This window comes from Nelumbo nucifera, chromosome 7, assembly GCF_055504915.1.
Source record: "Nelumbo nucifera cultivar China Antique chromosome 7, China Antique-T2T, whole genome shotgun sequence".
Lineage (NCBI taxonomy): Eukaryota > Viridiplantae > Streptophyta > Magnoliopsida > Proteales > Nelumbonaceae > Nelumbo > Nelumbo nucifera.
Genome location: NC_142655.1, coordinates 60,320,982 through 60,347,931, shown reverse-complemented (window position 1 = coordinate 60,347,931; position 26,950 = coordinate 60,320,982). Strand labels below are relative to the sequence as shown.

The 26,950-nt window shown below is 39.4% G+C and overlaps 1 protein-coding gene across 2 annotated transcripts; it reads right to left on the bottom strand.

Moving 5' to 3' along the window:
• HUA1 (floral homeotic protein (HUA1)) lies at positions 1 to 26,403 on the bottom strand. 2 transcript variants are annotated; one of them, XM_010262563.3, is made up of 13 exons: positions 26,042 to 26,276; positions 25,741 to 25,942; positions 20,088 to 20,335; positions 16,775 to 16,834; positions 16,581 to 16,658; positions 16,422 to 16,475; positions 16,106 to 16,327; positions 15,805 to 15,842; positions 15,648 to 15,694; positions 15,402 to 15,535; positions 13,515 to 13,568; positions 12,191 to 12,328; positions 75 to 534 (listed from the first exon to the last, which is right to left on the bottom strand). In XM_010262563.3, the coding sequence occupies exons 1-13, from the start codon at positions 26,159 to 26,161 to the stop codon at positions 358 to 360; spliced, it is 1,572 nt and encodes a 523-aa protein (XP_010260865.1). In that variant the 5' UTR covers positions 26,162 to 26,276; the 3' UTR covers positions 75 to 357. The 2 variants fall into 2 exon arrangements, with proteins under 2 accessions (XP_010260864.1, XP_010260865.1); XM_010262562.3 differs by having other exon boundaries at positions 1 to 534; positions 25,741 to 26,403.
• Positions 26,404 to 26,950: the final 547 nt, after the last annotated feature.

Below are 26,950 nucleotides of genomic sequence, written 5' to 3'. Positions count from 1 at the left end.
TAGACACTATAGCTCCTATATCCAAAAGTCAAATCAAGATATTGAGTTTCAATTACAAGACCCAAACAAAAGAATTGGTGAATGCTCTTACTAACATTATCCGTTTCACTCCGAGCGTAATGTTTAGCAGATGGTTCGCATGTACTATTACTACTTGGAAAATTGAATAGTTAATACACGAGAGAACCATCTCCATCATTCTCCTTTTTTTCATGTAAATCTAGTACATCCTGAGAATTGCTGCCAATTAATAAATACTTAAAAAGTGTTGGAGAGAACACATTCCAGATCATAGTGAGCATCAAATGAAACGTTAAACCATAAGCTCAACTCTTTCCCAACAAGGCAAGAGAACCCTTACTGTTGTTCCTGGACCATTTGCGCATCTTTTTGTTCCTCTTCACCAACAGTTGTGGAGGCTCCTTGCACTGTTGCCATGGCTATGGCCTCACCTGGTGGCGGGTGGTCAAACCTGCATGTGACACCATACTTGCAAGTACCAGTCTTCATGTAGAAAGGGCAGATTATTGCACCCTGCATATATCAAAGTCTTAGTGCATACATGGCCATGGCATCTTTATATGGCTCCAATGGAAGAAAAATTATGCCAACAAGCATAATTTAAAAGATATAAACTTGAGAAATAAAATCAATTTCGTCAATCTAATTATAACCAGGCTATCGTATTATCTGTGCATATAAACGAGCTTTATGGAAGTGCTTGTATTCTTTCTTACACTCGGTTTAATATTGTCTCTCAACCTGGCTTTCCCGGATAAAGCTTTCATGGCTTGGACCTACTCTAAAAAGATCAAGGCTTTCTGCAGGAAGGTTTTCCAATAGATGATAAACAAGTGACACCCTATAGATTAAAGAAGCAATCTAACTGGTGATTGTCACCTAACATTTCTCTTATGCATGGAAAATGGTGAAGCTACTATTCACTTACTAATTTCCTAGCGTTACACATTTGGGAGCATTTCTTTGACCTCTTTGGATGTAGGTGCCTTCTCTGGGGATATACAGAGCTTGTTCATAATTTATATAGTCCCAAGAATAGGACAGGTGAAATGTTATGGAGGTGCACTAGGGCTATTATACCATGGTCGTTTTAGAATAAAAAAAAAAAGAAAGAAATTATTGCATATTCAAAGAGGAAAATTAATCAAAAGAAGCATAGAGCAAAAAACATAATGCTGAGGATGGCCAATTGAGTCAAAGAAACTCCCCTCTCCAACTTCCGAGCAATTTCCAGTGGAGGACATAAACAGGGGACCAAAACATACTGTAGATTCATCTTTATCAAGTAATACAGTGCAATGCTGTTGGTCCCAACCACCTTTACATTGGATAAAGTTGATTTTTGATGATTGGGCAACCAAGGATTATCAGGTGTGTGGAAGTAATCAAGAATCATGACTCGTACGGGAACAATTTGGCCATCCACTCCAGTCATATAGGCCAAGGGAACAAAGTAAAGGCATAATTACAAGTACTATAGCAAGAACTGAAGTGGGGAGAGCTCTTAACTACACTGGCCTCATCATGGAAGGAGGATCAAAAAACTGAGAAGAAAATTAGGGGATGGAGACATATTGCATATTCATCTTCATCAACCAATAAGGTGCAATGTTGTTGGTCCCAATTGTGGAAAGCAAAATTATTATTTTTTTGATAAATGAGAGTAATTTTATTGAAATAAATATCAGAAATACAAGCAGCCTAGGAAGAGGCACGAGATGTTACCCCCCAGCCCCCCCCCCAAGGACTGAATCATAAACACTAAACATGCCCAAACCTTAGATACAAATTACAAAGTAGCCCAAAACAGATCACCCCTTCACACCCCTTGCTTGGCCAGAGAATCGGCCATTTCATCAAAATTAATTTTGATAGCTTAACTTGGGCGCACCAAGGACCACCAGGCATGGGGAAGTATTTAAAAATCATGAGGTAGCATTTTTTTATATAAATAATCATGAGGTAGCAAATTTGGGCATTTACTCTGCTCATATAGGCAGAAAGAAACACTAGCAGCACCATTACATGGTGCGGGACAAAGTGAGGCTTCAGTCTGTTGGATTTCTGAATGTTAGTGTAGTGATGAAACTGAGACTGAGAGATCAAAATCAGACTCCTGATATGGTGAAGGAGGGCTGAAGAACTGGATAGGCAGAACTATGTCCTCCTCGGGTGAAGGGGGAATGGAATGAGAAATATTCTGAATCAGGGATGATGAGGGAGAGTGGGAGACAGTATTGAAAGTCTCTCTTAAAGCTTGTCTGTTCTCCGGATCTGATTCACCTTTGATAATTGCTCTTAGGAAGTTTCTGGATTATTTATTATTTTGTCTTTATCTGTTTTGCTTTTAGAAAGTCACACAGAAAGTGCATGCGGGAATGTCAATGACAGAAAGTGACGCACTAGTTATGCCACATCTTCCAAACGTTGAAGTTTATCACTTACTGCTGTAAATGACTTTATTTCACAGTTTAGGAATGAACAAAGGGTATTAGAGATGGCATTTCACAACACATTGACGGTTGAGGTATGTGTTTCGCACACCTATTCATATTTGGAAACGTCGTTATGCATGTCTATGCTCTTACACATGGAGCTCTTAACTACAATGACTTAATCATGCAAGGAAATTCAAAATACTATTATTTAATGGCTAAAGCTAAACAGGCCTGGATCATGGTGCTATAGAGACAAATAAAGGAAAGGCATTGCCTAGCAAGGGAGATAAAGAAATAGATTTACTTGGGCATACAGATCAACCAAGGATAATTTAGCAAGACAAGGGGTGAACAGGGTACAAAACTTTCATTGGATTGGGGAACCATCTAAAGGGATACACAAGTTATGTAAACAAAGGGAAAAAAAGGTAGAGTCAGCTACTCAGTTAGTGTTATGGATGCATTCGTGGGAAAGACTTACCGCCGCCGGCAGCAGCAATAAGGAGGGGCCCACACGACAGCTCATCAGGAGTCCACACTTATCTTGCCACGACAGCTCTTCTTGCCAACTCGCCACCTGCTTACCTTATCCCTTATCCCATCTATCCTTATCTTATCTTCTGTTCTTAGTAGGAGTTTTGTTAGCATTAGAAGTAGGAGTTTGATTTAAAGTTGGATTATCCTAGCCTAGTCGAATACAATAAGGACTTCCCTCTTGTAATCTCCTATTTAAGGAGCTGTGAATTGGAATAAAGTCATTCAGTTTTCCAGTTAAGAGAAGAGTGAGGAGAGTTCGGGTGGTCTCTTGGACAAATCACCCATTCGGTTGCCACAATAGGGTCTGCACGCAAGGGAAGGCGCAAGGGGAGAGTGTTTGAAGTTTTTGAAAGAAGCAAGAGGGAGGAGAGACTAAAGAAACTAGCGAGCCATGGAAGGTAGGTTCTTGGACGAGGGCAGGTTCAGAGTAGTAGGAAGGTGGAGGTCTGAGGTGTTGATCGAAGCCAAGACTTTCAAGTTCGAAGAGGAAAGGATCAAAGGTGAGGATGTTTTGAAAATCAGAGAGATCAACAGGGCGACTGTGTTGGTGTCAAAGGAGGTCTTAGTCTGGTTGAAAGGTTTCATAGATGGGGCTATCAACTCTGGTAAGGTGGTTGGATGGACAAATTCTTTGGCTGTATCAGGTAAGAAGTATGTAACAGAATTGAAAAGAAACAGAAAGGGATGGTTTATATCTGTGGTGGAGTTTTTTGGAACAAGTTGAAAGCAACTACTGTGTGTGCCAGAAGGGAGGCTACGGAAAGGGTGGAGGGACTTTGTGAAGGTGCTACAGTCTTTTCTTGTAGCCTTGGAAGTGAAGAGAGCAGAGGGGGTGAAGAGAACTGGTCAAATTTCCAAAGACCAGGGTAAAAAAGCTCAGGAAGGGGCAGCCTCGATTAGTTCCTCTGGGAGCGTAGAGGTGCAAGGCACTCCGGTGGTGGTTGCTTGCGCTTCTAGCCTTCAAAGTTTATTGGTAGGAGCAGGGAAGGATGAGTGGAAGAAAAGAAAGGTGTTAGTGGCTGATAGAGGAGTGACAGACTGGAGAAGGGTTCTGTGTACAGTGGCAGGGGAGTTAGGATCTGGGTGTGAAGCAATGTTGTTCCCTTTTGCAGAGAAGAAAGCTGTGCTTGATGTAGGCGACCAGGAGCTAAGTCTTAAAGCAGTTGAGGTGGATGGAGTTCTGATACAGGTTCAGAACTGGAGTCCATTTTGCAATGAAGTCGAAGTCCAAGATGGTTGTGTCCGGCTGAAGCTTATAGGCCTTCCTTTTCACCTCTGGCGGAACTCTGTTCTTGAACATCGTGCATTGTCTGGGAGGCATCTTGATGAAAGCTGATAAGCGATTTCTGGGTGCCGTGGAGTTACAGGTCGCTGGTGTAAGGTACGAGAACTTGCCGAGGGTCATTGAAGTACGCTCGGATGATGCCTGGTACAAGGTGTGGGTGGCCTCTGAAGTTGAATGGTCGTGGTGGGGAGGCGTTCCTAAGGTAGAAGATGATGAGCTGGCGGGGTGGTGGACACGTGGAGGGCGTAGGTTGGGAGTCGAAAAGGTGGAGCAGATGAAAGGTTTTTTTGGGGTTACTGAGCCGGTTGGGGAAAACCAAATGACAAGAAATCCCGTTAAGGAAATTTTTTCAAACAGGTTTGAATTAAGCAACTTAATGGCGGGATTCTCTTCTTTTAGTGACGTGGCGAAAGGGCAGAGTGGGGTGGGGAGCCGAAAGGGTTGGTCTGAACCGTTGAAGGTGGCGGGTGGGTCGGGTGGGGTGAAGGTTAAGCCGGGACAGTATTGGAAGGGCCCACGTGACAACTTAAAAGGTCACGCGGGCGGGTCGGGTGGGCGTAACACCGAAAGGAGGATCCATTTTAAGGACCCACGTGATAACTTAAATAGTCACGTGGGTCAGGGCAAAGGGGCTTCTCTTGGGGCGCTGATAGACAGTGCTAATGGTCTATCATCGTCCCAAGTCGTGAGAAAGAGGGGGGGCTTGTGCGCAGCGACGGAAGCTGGAGAAGAAACCGGCATTGCAGTGGGTTTCCCGACGATGTTAAAAGGAGCATAACCAACTGCGACGCTCTTCAGAAAGGCCGAATCCAAGATTCACTAGGGAAAGATCTAAAGAGAGGGAAGAGAAGGATGAAGGATGGGCACAGTGCAATGAAGGAGATGAATAAGCGGAGGACCTTTCTGCTGATGGAACCAGTGTGGGCAGTGTAAACGACAAAGGTAGTTGTGCTGGTGGTGACGTGGATGGGTGGAGTATTGCTAGCCTATTTCAGGGTGTAGGTTGCAATCGGGTCAACTCATTTCCAAGATTTCAGAGTGTGCAAGGATTATCAGAAGGGGTAAACCGGGAGAACAGAAAGCTGAGCAGGAACACACCATATAGGGGTGAATCAGGGGCAGAAGGGAAAGATCACCAAGTTGACCAAAGGACAGAAGTACTTCCCAACCAACTAAGGGAGACAGATGTTTACCAACCTCTGGAACTTGAGAGGGAGGCCGGGAGCAATCATTTTCTAGCCTGTCCACCAATCCCAGGTAACCCAGTGAATTCGGTTTGTGCTACTAGCGTGTCTCCTGTGTCTTTGGTTCCAGATTCCGTTTCCGTTCCATGTCCTGTAGCCCATGAATATGCAATCGTGCTAGAAGGCGGGCTCTCCGAACAGGGGGAGAAGGGGATGAAGGAAAGTGGGAAGGTGAGGGAAGGAAGGTTTAGGAGTGAAAAAGTGTGGGAAATTATTGAAAAAGTGTTTAAGGAAGTGGAAGGAAAATTGATTTGGAGAAGGGAAGGGGAGGGGCTAGTGGAGAGGAAGGAAAGGTTTTAGGGTAGAGTTGGAGGGAAAGGAACAAGGAAGGAGGGAAGTAATAGGAGAGAGAGGTTGGATGGAGTGGAAAGAACAAAGGTGAGACCAGGGGAGAGGAAGAACGGGCAGATGGGTAGAGATGAAGGGGTTTCTATAGGAAAGGTAGGGGTGGAGGACTCGGTGAGAGAAGACTTGCTAGCTGAATTTATAGAGAAGTTGGGTTGTAGGTTGGAAGATTTGAATGTGTTGAAAGAAAGATTACAAAAGAGGAAGAAGGAGATCAGAACAAAGAAGAGGAGATCGAGTGAGGTAGAGAGATTGAAGAGAGATGTAGGAGACAACAATCTCGAGGTAAAAGAAGATAGGAGGAAAGGGGGAAAGTAGTGGAAGGTGGCAAGGGGTTTAAATAAGAAGTGGAATGAAGATCCTTAGTTGGAATGTGAGGGGAATTAGGAGTGCAAGGAAGAGAGCGACAATAAAAGAGGTAATAAAACGGTTTGACCCAGACATTGTGTTGTTGCAAGAGTCTAAGAGAATGGAGTTTAATAACAATTGGGCACGGAGTGTTTGGAAAGCCAGGGGGATCAGTTGGGTGGCTGCTCCCTCTTGGGGTGCATCCGGGGGGATTGTAACAATGTGGAAGAGGGATGTGGTTGAAGGCCTGGAGGAGTTGATTGGAAAGTTCTCGGTTTCTGTGAAGTTTAAGCAGCATGAAGGTGATTTTACGTGGGTTCTCACAACTGTTTACGGACCGAATGACTACAGAAAGAGAAAGGAGTTGTGGGAGGAATTGGTGGATGTTAGAGGGTTGTGGGATGGGCCCTAGTGCATGGGCAAGGACTTCAATGTGATTAGATTCTCGGAGGAATCCAATAAGGTTAACCAGAGGGTGACAAAAAGCATGAGGAAGTTTAACAGCTTTGTGGATGACTTTGAGCTTAAAGAGATCCCCCTAGCCCATAAGACATTTACTTGGTCAAATCTCCAATCTAGACCCATTTGCTCTAAATTGGATAGATTCCTGTTCTCTCTGAATTGGGAAGTTCATTGGGGAACCTTGGCTTCTAGAGCTCTTCCAAGGGTGACCTCCGATCATTGGCCCATAGTGTTATGTAAGGAGGAAAGAAGGTGTGGAGGTCCTACCCCCTTTAGATTTGAAAATATGTGGTTACTCCACCCAGGGTTTAACAACAAAGTGAGGGAGTGGTGGTATGAGTGTAACCCTTTGGTGGAATGGGAGGGGATGAAATTCCATAAGAAACTTCAATTTTTGAAAGCAAAAATCAAGGAGTGGAATTTGGTGGAGTTTGGGAGCATAGAAAAAAGAAAGGAAGATCTGCTGGATAAGATTGAAAGCCTTGACTCTAAAGAAGAAAGGGGAGAAGTTGGAGAGGAAGACATTGTGCTCAGGAGAGATTTAAGAAGATAGTTAGAGGACTGCCTGCAGAAGGAGGAAATTAGCTGGAGGCAAAAATCTCGGTGTAAATGGGTGCAAGCGGGGGACAGAAACACTAGGTTTTACCACTCTCTAGCAGAAGGCAGGAGAAGGAAGAACCTGATCACCAAATTGGTAGTAGATGGAGTTGAGCTAGTGCATCAAGAGGAGATTGCCGGGGCTTGTGTGGAGCACTTCAATCTATCCTAAGAAGACCAGTGTGTAGAAGGGTGTGGGTAGAAGGTTTGGATTGGCTAGATGTACGGGTGGAGAACAGGAGAAGGTTGGAGAGAAGCTTTAGTTTAGAAGAGATCAAGGATGTTGTTTTTTCTATGGATAGAACAAAAGCCCCAGGGCCGGATGGGTTCACAATGGCTTTTTATCAGGACTGTTGGGACATTTTGAAAGATGATCTTTTGCAGGTTTTTGAGGAGTTTTACAAGAGAGGAATTGTAAATCCGGGTGTGAACTCCACATTTATAGCCTTAATTCCTAAAAAGAAAGATGCTTCCCACCCGAAGGATTTTAGGCCAATTAGCTTGGTTAATAGCTTGTATAAGATCATTGCAAAAGTATTGTCTTTGAGGCTGAAGAAGGTTTTGCCAAATATCATTGCACACTACCAAGGAGCTTTTGTGAATGGAAGACAAATTACTGATCAGATTTTAATTGCTAATGAGAGTGTGGAGAACTTTAAGAGGGATAAGAAGAAGGGAGTGGTTTGTAAGTTGGACTTGGAAAAGGCTTATGACTTGGTGGACTAGGAAGTTTTGAGGAAAGTTTTGACTAAATTTGGGTTTAGGGCTAGATGGTGTAAGTGGATCATGGGTTGTGTCCGGAATTGTCATTCCTCAGTGCTAGTGAATGGGACAGTGGTAGACTTCTTTCCAGCCAGTAGGGGTATAAGACAAGGAGACCCCCTTTCTCCTTTCTTGTTCATTCTAATTGCAGAGGTTTTGGGGAAATTGATTCACAGAGCAGATTCTAGGGGGCTCATTAGAGGCTGGAGAGTTGGGAGTGCGGAAACCCCTCTTACTCACTTGCAGTTTGCTGACGATACGATTCTGTTTTGTGAAGGAGGTAATGTGAGCTTTATTAGGAATTTGAAATCGGTGATACAACTGTTTGAGCAAATATCCAACTTGAAAGTTAACCTTGGGAAAAGTTGTGTTGTGGGGGTGAATTTGGAGGAGGGAGAGATCAGGGAGAGTGCTGAAGTGTTGGGGTGTGAAGTCTCAGGATGGCCTTTGAACTACTTAGGGTTGCCTTTAGGGGATAATCCCATGAGAGAGAGCTTTTGGAACCCGGTGGTGGAAAGGTTCAAAAAAGACTGGTGTCATGGAAAAAGAACTACCTCTCTCTTGGTGGGAGAATTACTCTTATTAAGGCCACGCTTGCTAATTTACCTATCTTTTTCCTGTCGATTTTTAAAATCCCAGTGAAGGTTGCTAATAGATTGGAGAAGTTAATGAGAGATTTCCTGTGGGAACCGGGAGAGGAAAAGAGGGATCATAGAGTGAGCTGAGAGATAGTTTGTAGGAGTAAGACTTGTGGTGGTTTGGGGCTTGAGAATATTAGGAGAAGGAATATGACTCTGTTGGGAAAGTGGTTGTGGAGATTCCCCTTGGAGAAGGAGAAGCTTTGGGCTAGAATAGTGGCAAGTATTCATGGGTTGGAGCATAATGGATGGGATGCTGGAATCAGAGCTAGGACCACAAGCAATTCTCCTTAGAAAGCCATTCATGCCCTACTACCAGTTTTCTCCCTTTATATCAGGTATGATTTGAATTCCGGTAACTCCATAAAACTTTGGGAACAAACCTGGGTGGGGAGTGCCCCTCTAAAGGATCAGTTTCCTTCTTTGTTTGCTCTTTCTGATCTGAAAAATGAGCCAATCTCGTCTTTTACCACCCCGTCATCTTCCATTTCTGAGATTGGGTGGAACTTGGGTCTAAGAAGGGATTTGAGGGACTCAAACTTTGACACTATTTTGAGCCTTATTGCAATTCTTGATAACGTTGTCTTAGATCCCACTAGGGCGGATTCTAGAATTTGGACACCTTCTCCCAATGGCATTTTTTCTTGTGCTTCTTTCTTCAAAGTCTTAAGTCAGCCCACCAGTCCTACCTTTCGTCCTTGTCCTGTTGATGAGGTTTGGTGCAGAGCAATACCTCCTAGGGTTGGTAGTTTTTGTTGGGAAGCCTATCTGGAAAGAATCAACATTGGTGATTTACTCCAAAAGAAGAGACCCAATACATGTTTGTCACCTCAGTGGTGTGTTCTTTGTAAAGCGGATGGGGAGACTGGTTTTCACCTACTGGTGTCTTGTCATTTTGCGAGATTAATTTGGGAATGGGCTTTGTCCCTTTTTTGTTGCAGTTGGAAGCCCCCCATCAGACTTGCAAGGCCTTTTTTCCCCTTCTTTTTTGAGGTAGCGGATAAAAGGGGAAGGACAATGTGGAGAGGACTAAGGGCTGCAGTGTGTTGGACACTTTGGGAAGAAAGAAACTCCAGGATATTCTCAGAAGCTCAGAGAGGAGCAGCAGATCTGAGGGCTATCATTCAAATTAGGGTGGTACAGTGGCTGAAATCTTTGAAGCTTTTCACAGATTACAGTGTGGATGACTTGTTGAGGAAGTGGGGTGAAATTGCAAGTTGCACACAAACTAAGTCAGTAATGTGTAAGGCTTGGACCCCTCCACCTAGTGGTTTCGTGAAACTAAACTTTGATGGGTGTAGTAGGGGAAATCCGAGACAATCAGGGATTGGGGATGTTTTTAGGGATGAAAATGGGGTCATTTCTGCCATGTTCTCAGGCCCAATTGGAGTGGGTGGGTGACTCCCTTAGAGCTGAGATCTTTGCAGTTATGGAAGGAGTCCAAAAAGCTAAGGAGTTGGACATCAGGAAACTCTTAATTGAAGGGGATTCAGGAAACTGTAGTGTTTTCTTTCTTTCTTTCTTTCTTTCTTTCTTTTCTTTTTTTTGTTTCCTTTTCTTGAGGTTATTTGTTGCTCTTGGAAGATAAGTGTGTTTGTCTTCCTTTTGTAAATCTTCTATTGATGATTTAATGAAAGTGTTATTGATCAAAAAAAAAAAAAAGGCGCAAGGGGAAGCAAGAGGTTCTCCCCGTGGACCGACCCGTGATGAAATCCTACGCCCGGGCCCATAACAGTTAGCATGGGGAGTAACTCACTAAACTCCTTGTAAGTAATAATACTTAAGTATCATTAGGAAGAATAGAATTAAAAGCATCAAAGTTACTAGGGATAAATGATGTAGAAGGAATTGGGTTTACCAGCTCCAAAGGTTCTTGCAGTTGTGGCAGATCAGCATTAGGGGCCAGGGATCAAAAAATCGATAAACCTCAAAGTTGAGTATCAGTGCATATTGATATCCCTGATTCCCTATATTTTAAAACCTTTATAACTTATTTGTACTGGTGTATGCATGTGTTTAGGTGTCCACCGATATGGATACGATATGCCCATTACGAGGAGTATCATATCAGTATTTTGATCCTTGATAGGAGCTACTCTCTGTCTTCTCTGATACATCAATTGCTTATCAAGTGATGTATCAATAGTACACAGTTTGGGACTGGGAGAGACATCTAAGGTAACATCGTCCATCATGAAAACAGTAACAAAAAGCACCTTTCTTCTGCAGTAGACTCTCCCCATGAAGAGATGTCAAATAGAATAGAAAGATTTTGACTCAAAAAAAGTGATGTAAATGGTAAAAAAAACAATGATACTTTCTAAAATATGGAATACCAATAAATTAGTTGCCAGCCCAAAGGGATGCCACAGTTTGGATTTAACTCTTCCAATCAAATATTTGATTGGATATTGGGTATATGCTGAATAATATGTGGCTTTTGAAGATTAATTTTGATGATCAAAAAATTTTGAATAGGTTTTTAGCTTTTTTAGGGTTGTCAGCATGTTGAGTTTGGTACTGGTTTAGCTCAATCCAAACCAAACCTGACTAATGAAAATAGAAACCTGATCCCAATCCAACCCACCCGGCCACCCCACAAATAATACACCTATTCTCAAACAAGGCTAACTCTATAAATGTTTCAGTGCCACATTTCAACCTACACGCAACAGATTGGGTCAATACGGGTTTGGACAGGACCGACTCAACCTGAACTGACCTCAAACCAGATTAAGGCTGAACCAAACCTATGCCAATAGGATCAGGTCAATGTGGGTGTACTTATCCACTCAGACTCAGACAAAACCAGATTATGAGCCAATGGCCCAATGACCTTTCCAAGTCTTGTTTCAATACCAGGTTTCACAGTTTGAATGGGTTACCTCACCATTCCTACATTATATAGTACATATAGAAATATGCACTTCACCAAATATCCCAGACAATGGCCAATTTGTTACCTATGCTACCCCTAAGTTCAAAGAAAGTAACTATATTCTATTTTTCCCAGTTTTTGCCATGCATCCATCTTAGGTACGTTCAATGATAGGCCATAGGTGTCAAGACAACATCTAGGCAGCCACATATTCAACAAGGTAGCATATAATACAATTATATGCAGAATGTAATTAACATCTATAAAAAACAAAGAGCTGTATCTTCCTATAGAAATTTTCTATCAACTGAGCATTACTAAATTTTAATAATAATTTTGCCCTTAAAGTTAATAGTAGAAATAAACAGATATTATGCTACATAATCAAATAATGCTTATAAAATTATCAAGACAAATATTATTGTCAGTACCAATAATAGATTCTGATAGACAGCTATATCAATAACATATGATTCTAACAAGCAAAGATCAAAATATCATCTAAGAATGTCATAGACTACTTCATAATCAAGGTGAAAATTAAAAATAAATAAATAAATAAAAGCCGGTCCTTCAGGCATATTCCAGGGGAACTGAAATACAAAAATGATTGCCATTAAATGTGGAATGCATACCTCCCTCCTAGGTAAACCGGCAAGAGTAAGCTTCACATTTTGTTGTTGGGCCTGTTTTGTCATTGGTGCTGATCGATCAATGGGATGGTGAAATTTGCATCTCTCTCCAAACTTACATTCCCCAGTTTTCATGTAGTACTTATACAAATAAAGAACAAAAATACAAATTGCAAGAACATCATTACTGATCCAAAGAAACCAAGAAACCTAATATTCATGAAAGGAGAATAAACTATTCTTGGACTCCTCAATAAAAAAACAAAACAAATACCCAAATCTGATTAAAGTTCTTAACAAATGACCAAAACTAGATATTCTTTCAGAACATGTCAAATGAAAATCTTAACAGAGCAGACTTTAGTTTTTTCCTCAGACACAAAGAGTGATGATGTCCACTAACATCCGAGTACCAGCTGAAAATAAATGTTACTTTCATGAAAGAAGTGAATGTTGATAATCCGCAGGTGACGTCTCCTTTTTATCAGTAACCAATCAAAGAGAATAAATTAAGAATCAGAGCAGACAACAGACTATAGTTGAGCAGACAACAGTTAGCAATAATAGTGAGTCAGAAAATAGCCAGCAACACCCCTTCCCTAGCCAATTAACCCGCTATGGAGTCCACATATCCTTGGGCCCATCTGAATGGTTTTAATCTGATTGTCAATGATAGCATCACTACGATAGCATGAAGAAATGATCAAAAACAAAGAGGCATCCGCCCTCATCCATCACATATCTACTTGCAAGTCACCTTAAATCTCTATATCAAAAAAAAGGTCATTAGCCAATGTTGGTCCCAGCAATCGCATATGGTCCGCATAAAGTCCGAATATCAACCAATGTTGGTCCCATGTTCCCACATTTGATAACCCAAGATTTAATCATTACACTAAGTAATCTCTATATATAACCAATAAAAAATGCCAACCTTGGCCCTCAAAGAAGAGATAATGGTTCAGAGCAGACTGGTGTTCACATATTTGGCTTCAATAAATTAGCAATGTTTCGGTTTCCCGATTTCTGAAAGCCCCCTTGTCAATGAGGGCCAGGGTGCCACAAGAAGCAGCCAACCAAGTAAAGATTAATGACACCCAACAGTGGAATTAGCCAGGATCGGAACCTAAAAATGATCTAGATAAGAAAAAAAAGTTACCAAACTCCATCCCTAATATTGTCATCTATGCTAAAATATGTTAGCCTTCTAGTGCTTATAAGCAGTAAGCAACCCTTAGAAATGATGCATATATAAACTGCAGCTTACGAACAGTGCATGAAGCATGAGATTAGACTAGTGAATGCAAGCTTATCGGTGCATACGTACATCACATTCAATCTGTCCAGGTCGTTGAGGATAGATAGTCGGGCCTAGTCCAAGCTGCAACGGAAATACATAAAATGAATAAATCATAGATTCAAGGTCAATATGCCAAAGTAGGTTCAATAAACAAATATCCAAGGAACAAACTAAACTTTTTTTATAAGAAAAAACAAACTTAACAGTTGATAATACTTAGAAAATAATCAAACTATTTATTTCACTTGTAAATGAGAATACTTTCATGTGTAACGAAATCTTGCATTAGTATAAACAGAAAATATACAAAGTTATAAATATAACGCAGAGCATAGATATTCACTATCTCTCCCTATTCAGTTCGCTCTACAATTGGGACCAAAACACCGATTCCCAGTTGCCCCATGTTTTGCTCAAGTATCAGTCATACAGTTAGCTGACCTTTGCACCCATCCAACTTTCACAGGCATGTCTTAGTCAGCCACCTGAATTTCTTTAACTCATTTCCATATGACCATAGGTTCTTTTCTTACTTTGCATAGACCTGATTACCACTGTTAAATCTCCTTCAAATGATTAGTTTATCCTGTCCCAACTCCTCTGCCCACTGCACTCATTTAGTTTCAGCCACAAGTACTGCCCTTTTAGAGTTTCCTACTAGAACTGACCCACAGAAACCTGACCTTCATTTCCAACCACTCCTCCCACACATGAAGGTCCTGGGTTCCCAAGGCTGCAACCATCAAAGTTAAGCTTCATAGTGGTGTCTTTTATGAATCTACGTCCTTTTTGATAAAGTTCCAACCACCTCTCCCCATTTCCAAATTAAATCTTCTTTTGAGAAAGGGGAAAAATGCCCAATGACTTGATCCAATGTACCACCCCAGTACATGTGAATACATTTTTTTTGGAGAATGTATATGTGAGTACACTTTGCCATCAAAATGTAAAAAAGAAGGCTCATACATCTTAAGAAGGTTCCATAGGCATGGTTTTGAATATTTAATATAGCATACAGTAAAAATTTCCCATATTCAAACACATAAATCAAATTAAATGTCCCCTTCCACATGTGGTGCAAGGATTTTTGCAAACAGGCCTACACCCAAGAATATTAAAAATAAGCCCACAAAATAAGTTTGATTTATTGTGGTTTCTTTTCAATAGGGAAGTCACATGCTTCTATTGCACAAAAATAGAGAATGGAACATCCTCACTTCAACCGCTCTTTAATATTTAAAGAGCTATATGCACTAAATCAGTTCACCATTCCTTCTTTTAACTTTGATGTAACTGGTGAAGAACTGAAGATTGATTACTATCTACAGTGATGAGACATCGCCATCCCTTAATCGCATATGGTAATGCACTTCACCAAAAGTGAAACTAGATTCAGAGATATTCTTTCCTATTTGTGGAAAAAGAGGCCGCAAGCCCAATGTAAAGTGCAAAGTGCAAACAACTCATCTCTAAATGTTGTTTTCCACAACTAAAAGACGCTTGTTTTCATTATGCAAAGTTGATTGGAACTTCACAGCAATCAAAACTCAAGAGATCATATTTAATCATGAGGCCGTAAGGTCATTTCAGCTTTTAATATTGGTACGTTAAAACAGCTTACTTGCACAAAAAAACGAAGAAAGAGAAATACTAGCCTTGCCTAAACAATAGGTGCACATTAAAATACCACCTCTACATGAACTGTCCATGCTCATCATCAGATAGCAAGAAATTTGTAGAACACAATTTTTTTATCAGTAACAAGATCAATATTGAACTAAAGATTTTAAGTAAGAAATATAAAACCTTACACTCCAGAATAAGAGAGCAGTAACAGCCCACAATCAGACACACAAGCTCATGGGATAAAGAACACACAGTTGCACACCATCTCTAACAGATATTTGAACTTACTGCTGTCTGAGCAATCCTGGGGTCTATAGTTGGGAGAAGAGAGGCAGCAGGATTAATGACTCCAATATTCAGATTAGCCGCTGCAGAGCTGATTAGTGCATGGCTCAGTGCTGCTGCTACTGGTGGATTAATAGCTGCATGCAAGTTGCAGAATTTTTTGAAGCAGAAAAATATTTGAATGAATCACAATCAAGAATTCAAGATATCCAATAGTATACAAGTTGCTAAATCTAGAAAAAGGCATACCATTTCTGTCAGGGTGATTGTAGCGGCAAGTGGCACCATACTTGCAACTGAATAAAAAAACAAAAGTTAATTGAATCTCTGCAGTTGTACAACTAAATATTTAGAATAGATGACCATAAAATAATTACTAATTATCTGCAGATGTGATGATATTCACCTTCCAGTCTTGAGGTAAAATGGACAATCCACTTCACCCTGTAAGAGGAAGACATTATTGAGATACAAATAGGAGCGGCTTCAAGAAACTATAAAATTAATCATCACAAAGAAGCAAAAGAACCTAACTGGCATTTCAAGGATCATGAGGTCATGGTCTCAAAATAACCACCATAGCAAAACTATCAGATTGAAAAGAAATAAGAGTTTTAATGAATTACCAGTCCTGTAATTATCCTCAGTGAAACTACAACAAAATTGTTCAAATGAATTACCAGTCCTGTAATCATTTAAAAAATTACCGGTCTAATTGGTAGTCCTTTGGAATTATGTAAAAGTGCTGGAGTGAATGGAACAAAAGGCTTGAGATTCACATCTGCTGCCATTGTTTCATCATTTATGGTCACAGTTTCAGTTTCTTCTCCATTACCATTTTCTTGTCCAGACACTGGTATTTGGATATCCTTTGGATGATGGAACTTGCAGCTTGCACCAAACTTACATTTTCCAGTCTTCATGTAGAACTGTTTCAAAGTTAAGCCTAGCAGGTATTATTACATTAGGGCAATAAAAGAAGTTAGTTAACACCCACCACAGAGAACAGGAAAAATATCTTACAGCACATGTTGGTTCTGATGGCCTTTCAGGTAACTCAACAGCTTCAGAACCAACCTGCAATTGAATAAATCATCAGGTGAGTATCAAAACAACAATTTACAAAACAAGATGAAAATACAAAATACATCCTAATGATTCACCTGGACCCAAATTACCTACCAAAGAGTCTATTTTATCTTTAGGATGGTTAAATTTGCACCTAAAACCAAACTTGCATTTTTGAGTCTTCAGAAAATACTGAAACAGGTTAAAAGGACAAATCAACAAAACATGAAAATACAAGTATTTTAGGAAAATGGAAAATTTTGGCAGACCACTTAGAGGAAAAAATTAATAAAGAAGATGGCACTTACAGGACAATCTGGCTCCCCAGGTCTCTCAGGAAGAGATTCACTGGTAGCAATAAGTGGAACCTGTACATAGTAATAAATAAACAAGTAATTCTTTATCAGTAAATAAACAATTATTATGAATCTATCAGTGTTTAGAATAGCTACAAACATTTTCCAATCTCTAAATACAAGGATAAAACATATACCTGCCAATTGAGCAATAGAGGGAATAAGGTAGACATACATATTAACAGAAAAACAGAAATATACTGTCTAATAAAATCCATCACACATAGATGGCATCAAAAAATCAGAAGACAGTGTCTTAGACTATATAGCAAGTCAATCTTGAAAAATAAAAAGAAGCATAATGCAAATTAAGAAGCATTTGAGGATATATATAAAATAAAATCTCAAAGATAATAAAATGAGTGGATTCTAAGGTGTTGTCAGATAACACTCATGAACCATGTACTAGCCCAAAGAAAATGAGAATGAATAAATACTACTAAAATCCATTACCAACGTTACAAAAACGATAACCCCATCATCCTGAGAAAGCAAGTATCAAAAACATTAGAAGAGCTAACATAACACAAAAAATGAAGTTTTAAGAATATAATAGATGCATATAATGCACTGCTTGATCATGGCTAAATAAGCTGAACTAAATAACTGATTTGTCTTTCAGTGAATAAGTAAGGGAGAGAGCTTCATGATTGTTTAACAGCATGTTGTGATTACCATAACCCTAAATATTTCATTATATAACAAATTCATCCAATAAAAGACAATTAAAATCAATTTGGTTCAGAGATCAAATCAAGCAATGGAGCTATGAAGAAGCAGCAGTGCTACATTTTCAAGGGAAGACAAGATCAAAAGAACTCTGTTCAAGAAACACAAAAATCAAGCAATGAATCAGCAGCAACAGTGGCACATTTCAAAATCATTTCAGTTCACCGAGACAAAGAATCCCATCTATATGCTTCATAGTTTACTACAAATCATAAAGATATTTCAACATATTTCAATTTGCAAGTATTTTTAGTTCTTTCTATATTAGCAAACATATTTGCTCCATTGGTTTCTCTAATAATATTCCATGCATTACCTCATTTGATTCATTTGAATGGAAGAGAGTCAAGAGACAATGAATGACAGTTTTCCCTACTGATGTCATTGGTGCCGAGACCAAACACATAAAGGTGTTAACTTCATCTCTAACTGCTTATTCCTAGAGAAACCTAATGGCACTGACTCAGGGCATTTTGTTCCTTGGATGAGTACTAGTTTAAAGGCTCATATGTCTTATTATCTACGATTCACTTATTTTTTTAATTTTTCTGGGCATTTTTGCATCACCACCTCCTCTTCATTTCTCTTATTATCCCATCCTTTCCCATTGCTATTTTTTTATCATCAAGCTTTTGTCATGCATTTGTGAATCATTATGATAGTAAAACGGTGAATCTTGTTGATTCAAACCACTAAAACCTACCCTAAACCTTTGACCAGCCTTTCTACATTCTATTTACTCAATCAACCTACATAATCGATTCAAATCCCTTCTATGCTCCTATTGTTTACATCTCCTCATATTTTTTTTCTGGAAGTAAATGTCAATTTTCATAGCCCTTGAACATTCTCTCCGTTTAAGTCGAGGGTCAAAGCAAGCAAGCTGAGTCCCTTGTGGTCTATTTTTCCTTTTGTTTCATCATTACTTTTTGCTTCGTTAGAAGGATTCGATAACCAAGCCCCAGTGCCCTACTGTAGTAAATTAGTAATTCCAGCCTTATAACCTCATTTATACCTAACCAATAGCTTGTTTCCCCTTAGAAATTCATTGAAACCTTATCTTTTGATTTCTACTGAAAACAAGGTAATCTATTTACTGATCAGACATTAGGTTAATAATAATTAGAAAATAAGCAAAAAAGGTATTTGCAATCCATGTTGCTAAATTTTTTAAGACCAGTTTACTTGAAAAGTTCTGTCCAGTTTATACCATTCTAGTTCTGTAAGAGGATTGTGGAATGAACCAAAATCAACTCCAATTCAGGTTAGACTCAATCCAACAGTCTAGTGCACTCCACTTTTTAAATACCGTTTCCTAGGCGAACAAATGCCATTGTAATTCAAGTGCCACCAAAAAGATCTGCAAAATGTCAACAAATTAACTACAAATGACAAATCCAACAGTCATAATACAACCTCGAACAATGACTATCCAAAGCAATCCCCCACCAAACCCATGACTGAAAAGATAAATCACACAACTCCAAATTATGCAACTTATTCCTCTTCAAATTCCTCATCAGAGTCATCAGACTATAATTCCCCATTGCCACATTTTCAAACTTCTTAACACACTGAGACTTGAGAGAGAAGGGGAAGGGGGGGAGGGAAAGACACAGACAGACAGACAGACAGACGGAGAGATTTACGACCAAAGAGTAAATAGAGAAGAAAGGGCTTGAAAATAACTAACAAATAAGTATGACAAATAACCTTAGCTGCCGAAGTTAAATAGATAATTGATAAGCAAAAAAAATGAAAAATATAATCAAACATAGGAACAAAGATTTAAATGCAATTTGCTATAATGCATTTTAAAATATAATATAAAATAAATACAAGAATATGAATAAATTCCCACCTATCATGTAAGAAACTAAGTTTTCTTCACTAAGTAGTTAGATGTTATCCACCATGAACTTTCAGAGAAGGAAACAAAGGACAACCAACATACCATGGCAAAATAAATCCATTTCATTGGCACCCAAAAAAAAACATATATCCTATGATTAAAATAAATATGCTTCTGAATCTTTGGTAAAAGAAAGAATGTGAATTAGATGATGAAATGTTAAAGCCAAAGTCCCTTTACAATCTAAAGATGAAAACTGAATGGGAAAACACGGAAAATCAATAGTTGGATACAAGATGCCAACAAATTTTTTTTATGGCCAATGCCTTGCAAAACAAAGAAACCATCCGATGCTGACACCAAAAATTTATCAATGACGTGAAAATATATGTTTAATTAGCACGAAATCCTAGGGTTAGAAAATTAAGACAAATTCCCAAAGCCCAAGCATTCTAATCCCACATAAGATACCATTTTGATGTACTCATCTAATATATAAATCCAAAGGGAATACATAGTAAAGTTATACCATAAGATCAGATATATCCATAAAAAAAAGTAATTAATTAGCAGACATATATACCGAGGAAACTATAAAACATAGGGGTTTATATTAATAATGTAAATAAATAAATTAAGCAAATGGTCTTATTTTATAAGTTAAGAAAAACAATAAGTGGTCACCTCTTTCCAATCCGGGATTCCACCTTCAGGAACCCAAAGAGGATGATCGAACTTGCAGCTATCTCCAAACTTACAGGTTCTTGTGAGCATATAGTGGGCACAATCCTTCTCTCCTGGTCTCTGTGGATAAATAGGCAAATTGCTTGCACTTTCGAACCTAGGGCGCTTGACAAAAGAGTTCATGGAAAATAAAGCCTCACTTTGTCCAATAGTGTTATGGGTTCCCAGAACATTCTGATGGTAGAGAGCTATATGTAGATAATAGAGAAAATAAAATAAGAAAACAGCAGCATACATAGATGATAGTCTATAAATACAACTTAAAAAATAAGGAAATAATAAACCAAAACGTTAGAGTAGCGATAAGGCAGAATACTCAATATATGATAGGAGTTGTAGCTAGCATATATGAAAGAACAGGTAACATATTTATAAAATTAGATATTTAAAATTCACCAATTTTAAATGATAAACCATGGTAACAACATAGGAGTGGATACACTTATCAAAAAAAAAAACATAGGAATGGACAGAAAGTATTACACACATGGAGTTAACTTAAGTAAAATAGTAAGTGTGATACTAAATTCAATTGAGAGAAAAATTTACAAAAAGAAAATTCTTAATAGCAATTAGCAAACTCTTTTAAAAACTTCCCGAGGGTCCCTTGGGCATCCCAATATATAGCTAGGGAAACATCTCCTGTAGGCATTCTTGTCAATCTTTGAGCTGGAAATCTCCTTGTAATAATTGCATCATCAAGTCATCACCTCTCTTCACAGGAAATTGTTTTTGTCCATCTTTAATCAGTAATATAAACAAAGAATTCTATTGATAATTAATACAAACAGCAGTTACAGCACACAAACACAAGGCAATAGCTGGTTCCACCAAAGATAAGGGTTTTTTGTTGGGTCTATCAAATGAAGGTAGACACTGCCAAAGTTTTGCAAGGAAAGAAAATCTAACCGGCACACGTCACCTAATACGAGCCTTTTGTGTGAAGCAAGTCACTTACTAATCTCTGTTCCTTTGTCCATGGCATCAAGAAATTTTTCTTCTGGTGTGGTTGCAAGTGGCCACCCACAGCTGAACTGAGTAATCTCTTTAAGAAGTTTTCTTCCCACAAAAGAAGAGGGGAGAAGATCCTATGGAAAAGCACAACTGATTGGATGGATAGAAAAGCAAGTTTAAAAAGAACAAAAAAACAAGGAGGATGCAATCAAGCATATATTAATCAAAGTGGCTAAATGGGTAAAATCTCTGGATAGCATTGACCCATTCCCAACAGTTGGCATCATTGAAGGATGGCAAAATATAGCAGCCTCATCTGTGGCAAGGAACATCATCGTTATTGATTGGTTATCATGTGCAGATAGTCAGATGCCTGTACATGCCTAGCATACTGGTGTCAGATACAATATTAGATACTCCATAGATGCAAATATATGTACTTCATGGCATTAACACTTTTAAAATAAGTAAATAATATGTTTTAACAAATTATGCTATAAAAAGATCCTCCTTTGATGGGTCTCTCTTGTCACCTAACTTATCCAAGTAAAATTTCGACGGGTATAGGCGTATAGCATGGGTAATCTAAGGAAGTCAAGAATAGCAGAGTTTTCAGGAATAATCATGGGCAAATAATGACCATTTTCTCAGGACTCATTAATTATGGAGACTCTACAAGGTCAGAAAAATAAGATTTATTGCAAGAACCAAGTCAAGGAAGCTCTGTTCAGTCTTTATCATGGCAACGGTGTGGTAGTTGACTCCAAGGTGGTTGTCAGGTAGCTTAAAAACAACAATTTAGAGTCTTGGCAATACCGGCATATTTTGAGACAAGCAGGAAGCTCAGCAGGTTTGCTAAGGACAAGATTTACTTGGGTTCAGAAATCAACAAATAGTCTAGCAAAAGCTTTTACCACACAAGGAGTACAAAGGAATGAACTTGTACGAAATAATCCCCAACAAAACTGATGAAAATGTAAATTATTAAAGGGTAAAGAAGGTTATGTGGCCAGTGCTAGCCTATGTCCACAGTCCACCTAAGAGGTGCTAAACACATTTTTGTACTTTGTATACTATATTCTCTATAAAAAATAAAAATGTGTTATTGATCAAAAATATATGTTAAACATTACCCAGATTGACATGACACTTCTCTACTTCTCAAGAATGGGAGAAGAGAACCCCAAATAGGGTTCACCTGACTTACTCTATATTAGAAAAAAAAAAAGTGCAAGCATTATATCTAACCCTATTTGATATACCCCTGAAGAACCCCTCTCTAGGCACCATGTGCCAAGCTATCGGCTAGAGAGTTATATCCTCCCTAAAGTTTGCTTAGAGAAAAATACATCTCTCCTCACAAGGTGCAAATATAGATAAAAGAAGCTTTTGGGGTAATAAAATAAAATTGATTAAAATACAAAAGAAGATACAAGATATGACAAAGATGAGCAGCAGTGACCAAAGATAAGAAAAAGGAAATTAACACTAGACTCAAAAAATAACCCCATAAGAAAGAAATAACATACCTACAACAATAACAACAACCAACCACGCACAGTAGACATCTAAGGCCAAAAAAACTAAAAACTGAGAACAACAAAACTCCAACAACGACCATGCTAGACAAACTTTGAATACTTCACCACACCTGCAGAATTAGATTGTAACAAGCCTTACCTCACACTGCCAGCACTATTAGACTGAACTCATTTGTTTCTCTTACTAAATTGGCGTTTCATAACGTTATTTGGCGTCTGAGGTCTGAAAAACTTGCTTTTCAGTCCTCAGCCCCATTTGAGACACCGGTCAAACCAAATTAGGTTCAGACGCGTTTTTCCCTGTCTCGGTAAGATGTGGCCCCAATTGCTTACCACGTTCAGACGCATTTTAGAAGGTCAATGTCGAAAATATCCCTGCTATTTTTCAAGCAGACAGCATATGCCCTCTCTAAAGTCTTATTTTCCTCTTTTTCATTCAAGCCCTAAACCATCGACTCTTGCCTCAAGCTCTCACTACTATGTCTTTTCTCTGACAACAGCTGCGCACATCCATGACACTAGTGGGTCCAAGTGACTTTTTCAACTGTTTTTTCCCCTATTTCAATTGCACTCATTGGCATTGCCAATTTATTTTCATTTCATTTCTTTCCTGTTAAGCGGAATCAGTTTGGGATTTCTCCTCTGCCAGGGGCCATAGTGGTCACTACAGTATAGTTGAAGTTCCCTTTTTTACTTTTTCTTCTTCAGACTTTTTTTTTGCTGTTTCCACTCTGATTCTACACATATACATCATCACTGTAGGCCCTACATTGTTTCCCCTTTCATTTAAAGAATTAATGCTAAGTTTTTTCTTATTCAAATGTTTTTTGTACTCTCTATTAACCTTTCTTGTTCTATGTTCTTGCAGGTTGTTAGAACCTAGACAGAACCAGAAGGTTTGGTCCATGGCAACAGCTCTTTGGGGACAACAAAAAACAAATGGTCTGTATTCCAGAAGGTAAACATGGTGGAGGTTGGAAGCTGATGGCACAGAGTTTACAGAAGCTCTTAGTGAAGAAAGGAAAGGATTCAACCAGAATAAAGGGGTCTGGAGGTGAGGAAACAATGGCCAAACAAAGGAGGCCTATTTGGAGTCCAAGGACAAGGAAAAAGGAACACAAGGGGGACTGGGATTGAATCAAAATAGGAGGAACAACCGAAAGTCACAATCAACATTTCCTTTAATCTGCAAAAAATGTTGCTCAAATGTGATAGACAAGGCTGGGTAGTGAGATGGGTTGTTAAGGCCCCAGTTGAGGTGAAAAAAGGGGGAAAGTATAGTAGAAACATCCAAATAAAAATGGGAGTTCGAGATGGAGTTTCCATTCTCCCCTTCAATGAAAGAAGAGCCCTGCTGGTCATAAGGAGATAGAGTTCTATACTGTTAGGACCGAGTTGGTACTAGTCCTGATTGAAAATTGGGCCCCTCCCTCTACAACAGCATAGACTTGGATGTAGGAGTTTTTGAAATCAGGCACTTTGGCCTTCCTTTCAATCTGTGGAAAACCTCTAGTCTTGAGAAGATAGTTGAATCCCTAGATGTCATTGTGCTTGAAGCCGAAGTGAATAACCCTAGAATGGTGAAGATGAAAGAGATGGTCTAAACCCAGAGCATACTCCTTGTTCGATCAGTGTGTCCTTTGACAAGACTTGGTACAAGGTGTGGATTGTGAAGAATCACTCTAGAGACACAGGAGTAAGGTTGAAGACAAAGCTGAGGTTGAAGAATCACTCCGGTGTGTCCTCCCTCCCCACTCTCCATCCTTTGATTAGACTACTTGAATCTGCTTGTGTGGTCAAGCAAATTCAAACATCTGCTACTAAAATGAAGAGAAAGGGGGACATTGGGTCCCCTTATCTAAGACCCCTATTTTCCATAAAGAAATCCTTAGTCATAACATTAACCAAGACAGGATAGTGACAAGAGGAGATACAACCTTTTAAATACTAAATTCCCAGTAATAAATATTCCAAGAACCTCCTAAAATGAGAACTTTTGTGGGAAATAGAAAATTTTTCAGGGATATCACAAACAATGTTTCAGCCCCTAAATGCTAGTTTTGAAGTTGTAGACCTAGACAAATTGAAACAATGTTCAAAAATCAAAATGAAGTTCACAAATCCCTACTGTGCAAATCGTAATACCAGTATTATTTCAAATAGGAAGCTGGCATCCACTCTCCCTTGAGTGCGGACTAGCTCCTCAAAACAGAGGACATCTCAGTCATTTATAGATTTCTCCCCTGATATAGGATAGTTTAGCCTAAATGCTAATTAAATATACTCCAAAACAAAGGGCATATGAACTCTTATGGATTTTTTTATGAATTCTGTTTTGGTAATCTTTACTTCCTTGCGATATAATGTGTTTTTCTCTTGGCTGAACCCCACCAATACCACATATGCAACTAGTGAAATTAGATCGGTGCAGCTTCCCCAAATTCTGCATCAGGCACGAAAGGTGATAACGAAAGAAAAACAAAAAAATAAAGAAAGAAAGAAGGAGCAGAGAGTATAGACTGAATAAGAGGATTGCATGAACCCACAAACATCCCACATTTCAACCTTGTAAACGTAACTTGGTCTAATAAGTTCTAATGTTTTCAAATGCTCGAGCTTATTTACACATAAGTACATGCAGGTAACAGTAAGTGGACGGAATGAGTTTTGGTGTATATAAAGATCCACGTTGTGAGGCCCTAGAAAGTAGAAGCCATAGCAAGACTCGAACATACTAACTTTTAAGATCACAACCCACCCCCCACCCACCGAAAATGAAGTTAAACATACTATCATTGCTCGTCTTTTCAAGATCTATAACCCTGCATTCTTTTAAACAGAGTGTGAAACAATGGCACTGTGTTTTATTATGACTTGCTCCTTTACAGAACAGTAAAGTATACTCCTCCAAGCATACTCCCTTAAAAATGCTTGAGTTCCAAAAAACATTAGAAAGAAAGAACGAATGAAATAGAATGACCACGACCAACCAGTAGAATGAACTTACGCAACAAACCCGCTAGTGACTGTAACTATGGCATTCACATAAACAGACAAAGACCTGCACGAAAGTGAGTGAGTGAGAGAAACATTCTAACCTTCAGTCGATCGCTTCACGCCAGAAACAACCGGGTCAACAGCAGCCCCGACATCAACACCAGGCCACGTCGCCTGGGACAACAAAGGAGGCGTCGACGCCGCCGCCGCTGTACCGATTCCGCCGGAAATCCTGCTCGTAGAGAAGCCTCCCGCCCCGCCAATTCCACCAATGTCGCTGCCCGAGAATCTCAACGCGTCGTTCTGGTTCAAGAACATTGATGAACCTCGATCAATAACAGAGTACTTGGAAGAATCAGTGGTAGATAGATGATCTGAACTGAGGTATCTCGAGGAACCAACCAAAGAAGAATCGGATAGATAAGGATCTGTAACAGATCCTGGAGTTAATCTTGAAGGATAAACGGTAGAAAGACCAGTTCCTCCGTAGCTAGGGTTGTAACCGTAAATCTGGTTCGCCATAAAAGAAACCCTAGATATGGAAGGGTAGCAGGAGAAAAAGGCGGGACGTAAAATGGAATGGCGAAGGAGGGAGCTATGTGGCCTATCACCTATGTAGACGTTTTGTATTTTCTGTTAGGTATCAGTGAAACCCTAAGGCTAAAACCACTTGCCGGTGCCCTGGCTCGAGTCTTGCTTGCCACCGCCGTGTCTCCGATGAAAATTGGCTCAACCTACTCCGAATCGTACACTCCACACGCGTCATTTACCCGAGACCCGAGTTCGGATCTGCTCCCAAGTCCCAACAAACCTGGGAAGATGTTCCCGATTTGCGGCTGTAGTGCCTTGTTGGAGGAACGTTGGAAGCGTTTGGATGTGCAGTTGGCAGATCCGGGCTTGATCGTTTGTTTGCAGTTAGGGTTGTAACCGTAAATCGAACTTGTTTCTGCCTTTCTGCCAACGGTTCATCCATCCGGTTCAAGCAGGCCAAAACAGTTGAGTAATCCACGCTTGCATTTTGCATCTGATCATATGTTAATATACATGCATATTATTATTGGAGTGCTTGTATTTTTCATCTAACCATATATTAAAATGAATCATATATGCATATTATTATTAGAGGGGAGAGAGAGTAAAGGGTGGTAGAGAAATAAGAAAGAGAACTAGCAAGGGGCGCCCGTGCTAAGCATGCGTGAATAATATTGAATAATTGGGATAGTTAAAAATGAAGAAAATTGATATCAATTACATAGGCAGTCCTAGTTCTTGATTTTTCATAATAGAAATAATATAGAATAAAGAAAAAAT

Coding starts and splice junctions, on each gene's coding strand:
- HUA1 (XM_010262562.3), bottom strand. CDS start 26,161: ATGGCGAACCAGATTTACGGTTACAACCCTAGCTACGGAGGAACTGGT. Junction 15,695..15,804: donor TTTTACCTCAAGACTGGAAG/GTGAATATCATC, acceptor TTTTTTATTCAG/TTGCAAGTATGGTGCCACTT. Junction 12,329..13,514: donor CTGGACAGATTGAATGTGAT/GTACGTATGCAC, acceptor TATTTGTATAAG/TACTACATGAAAACTGGGGA.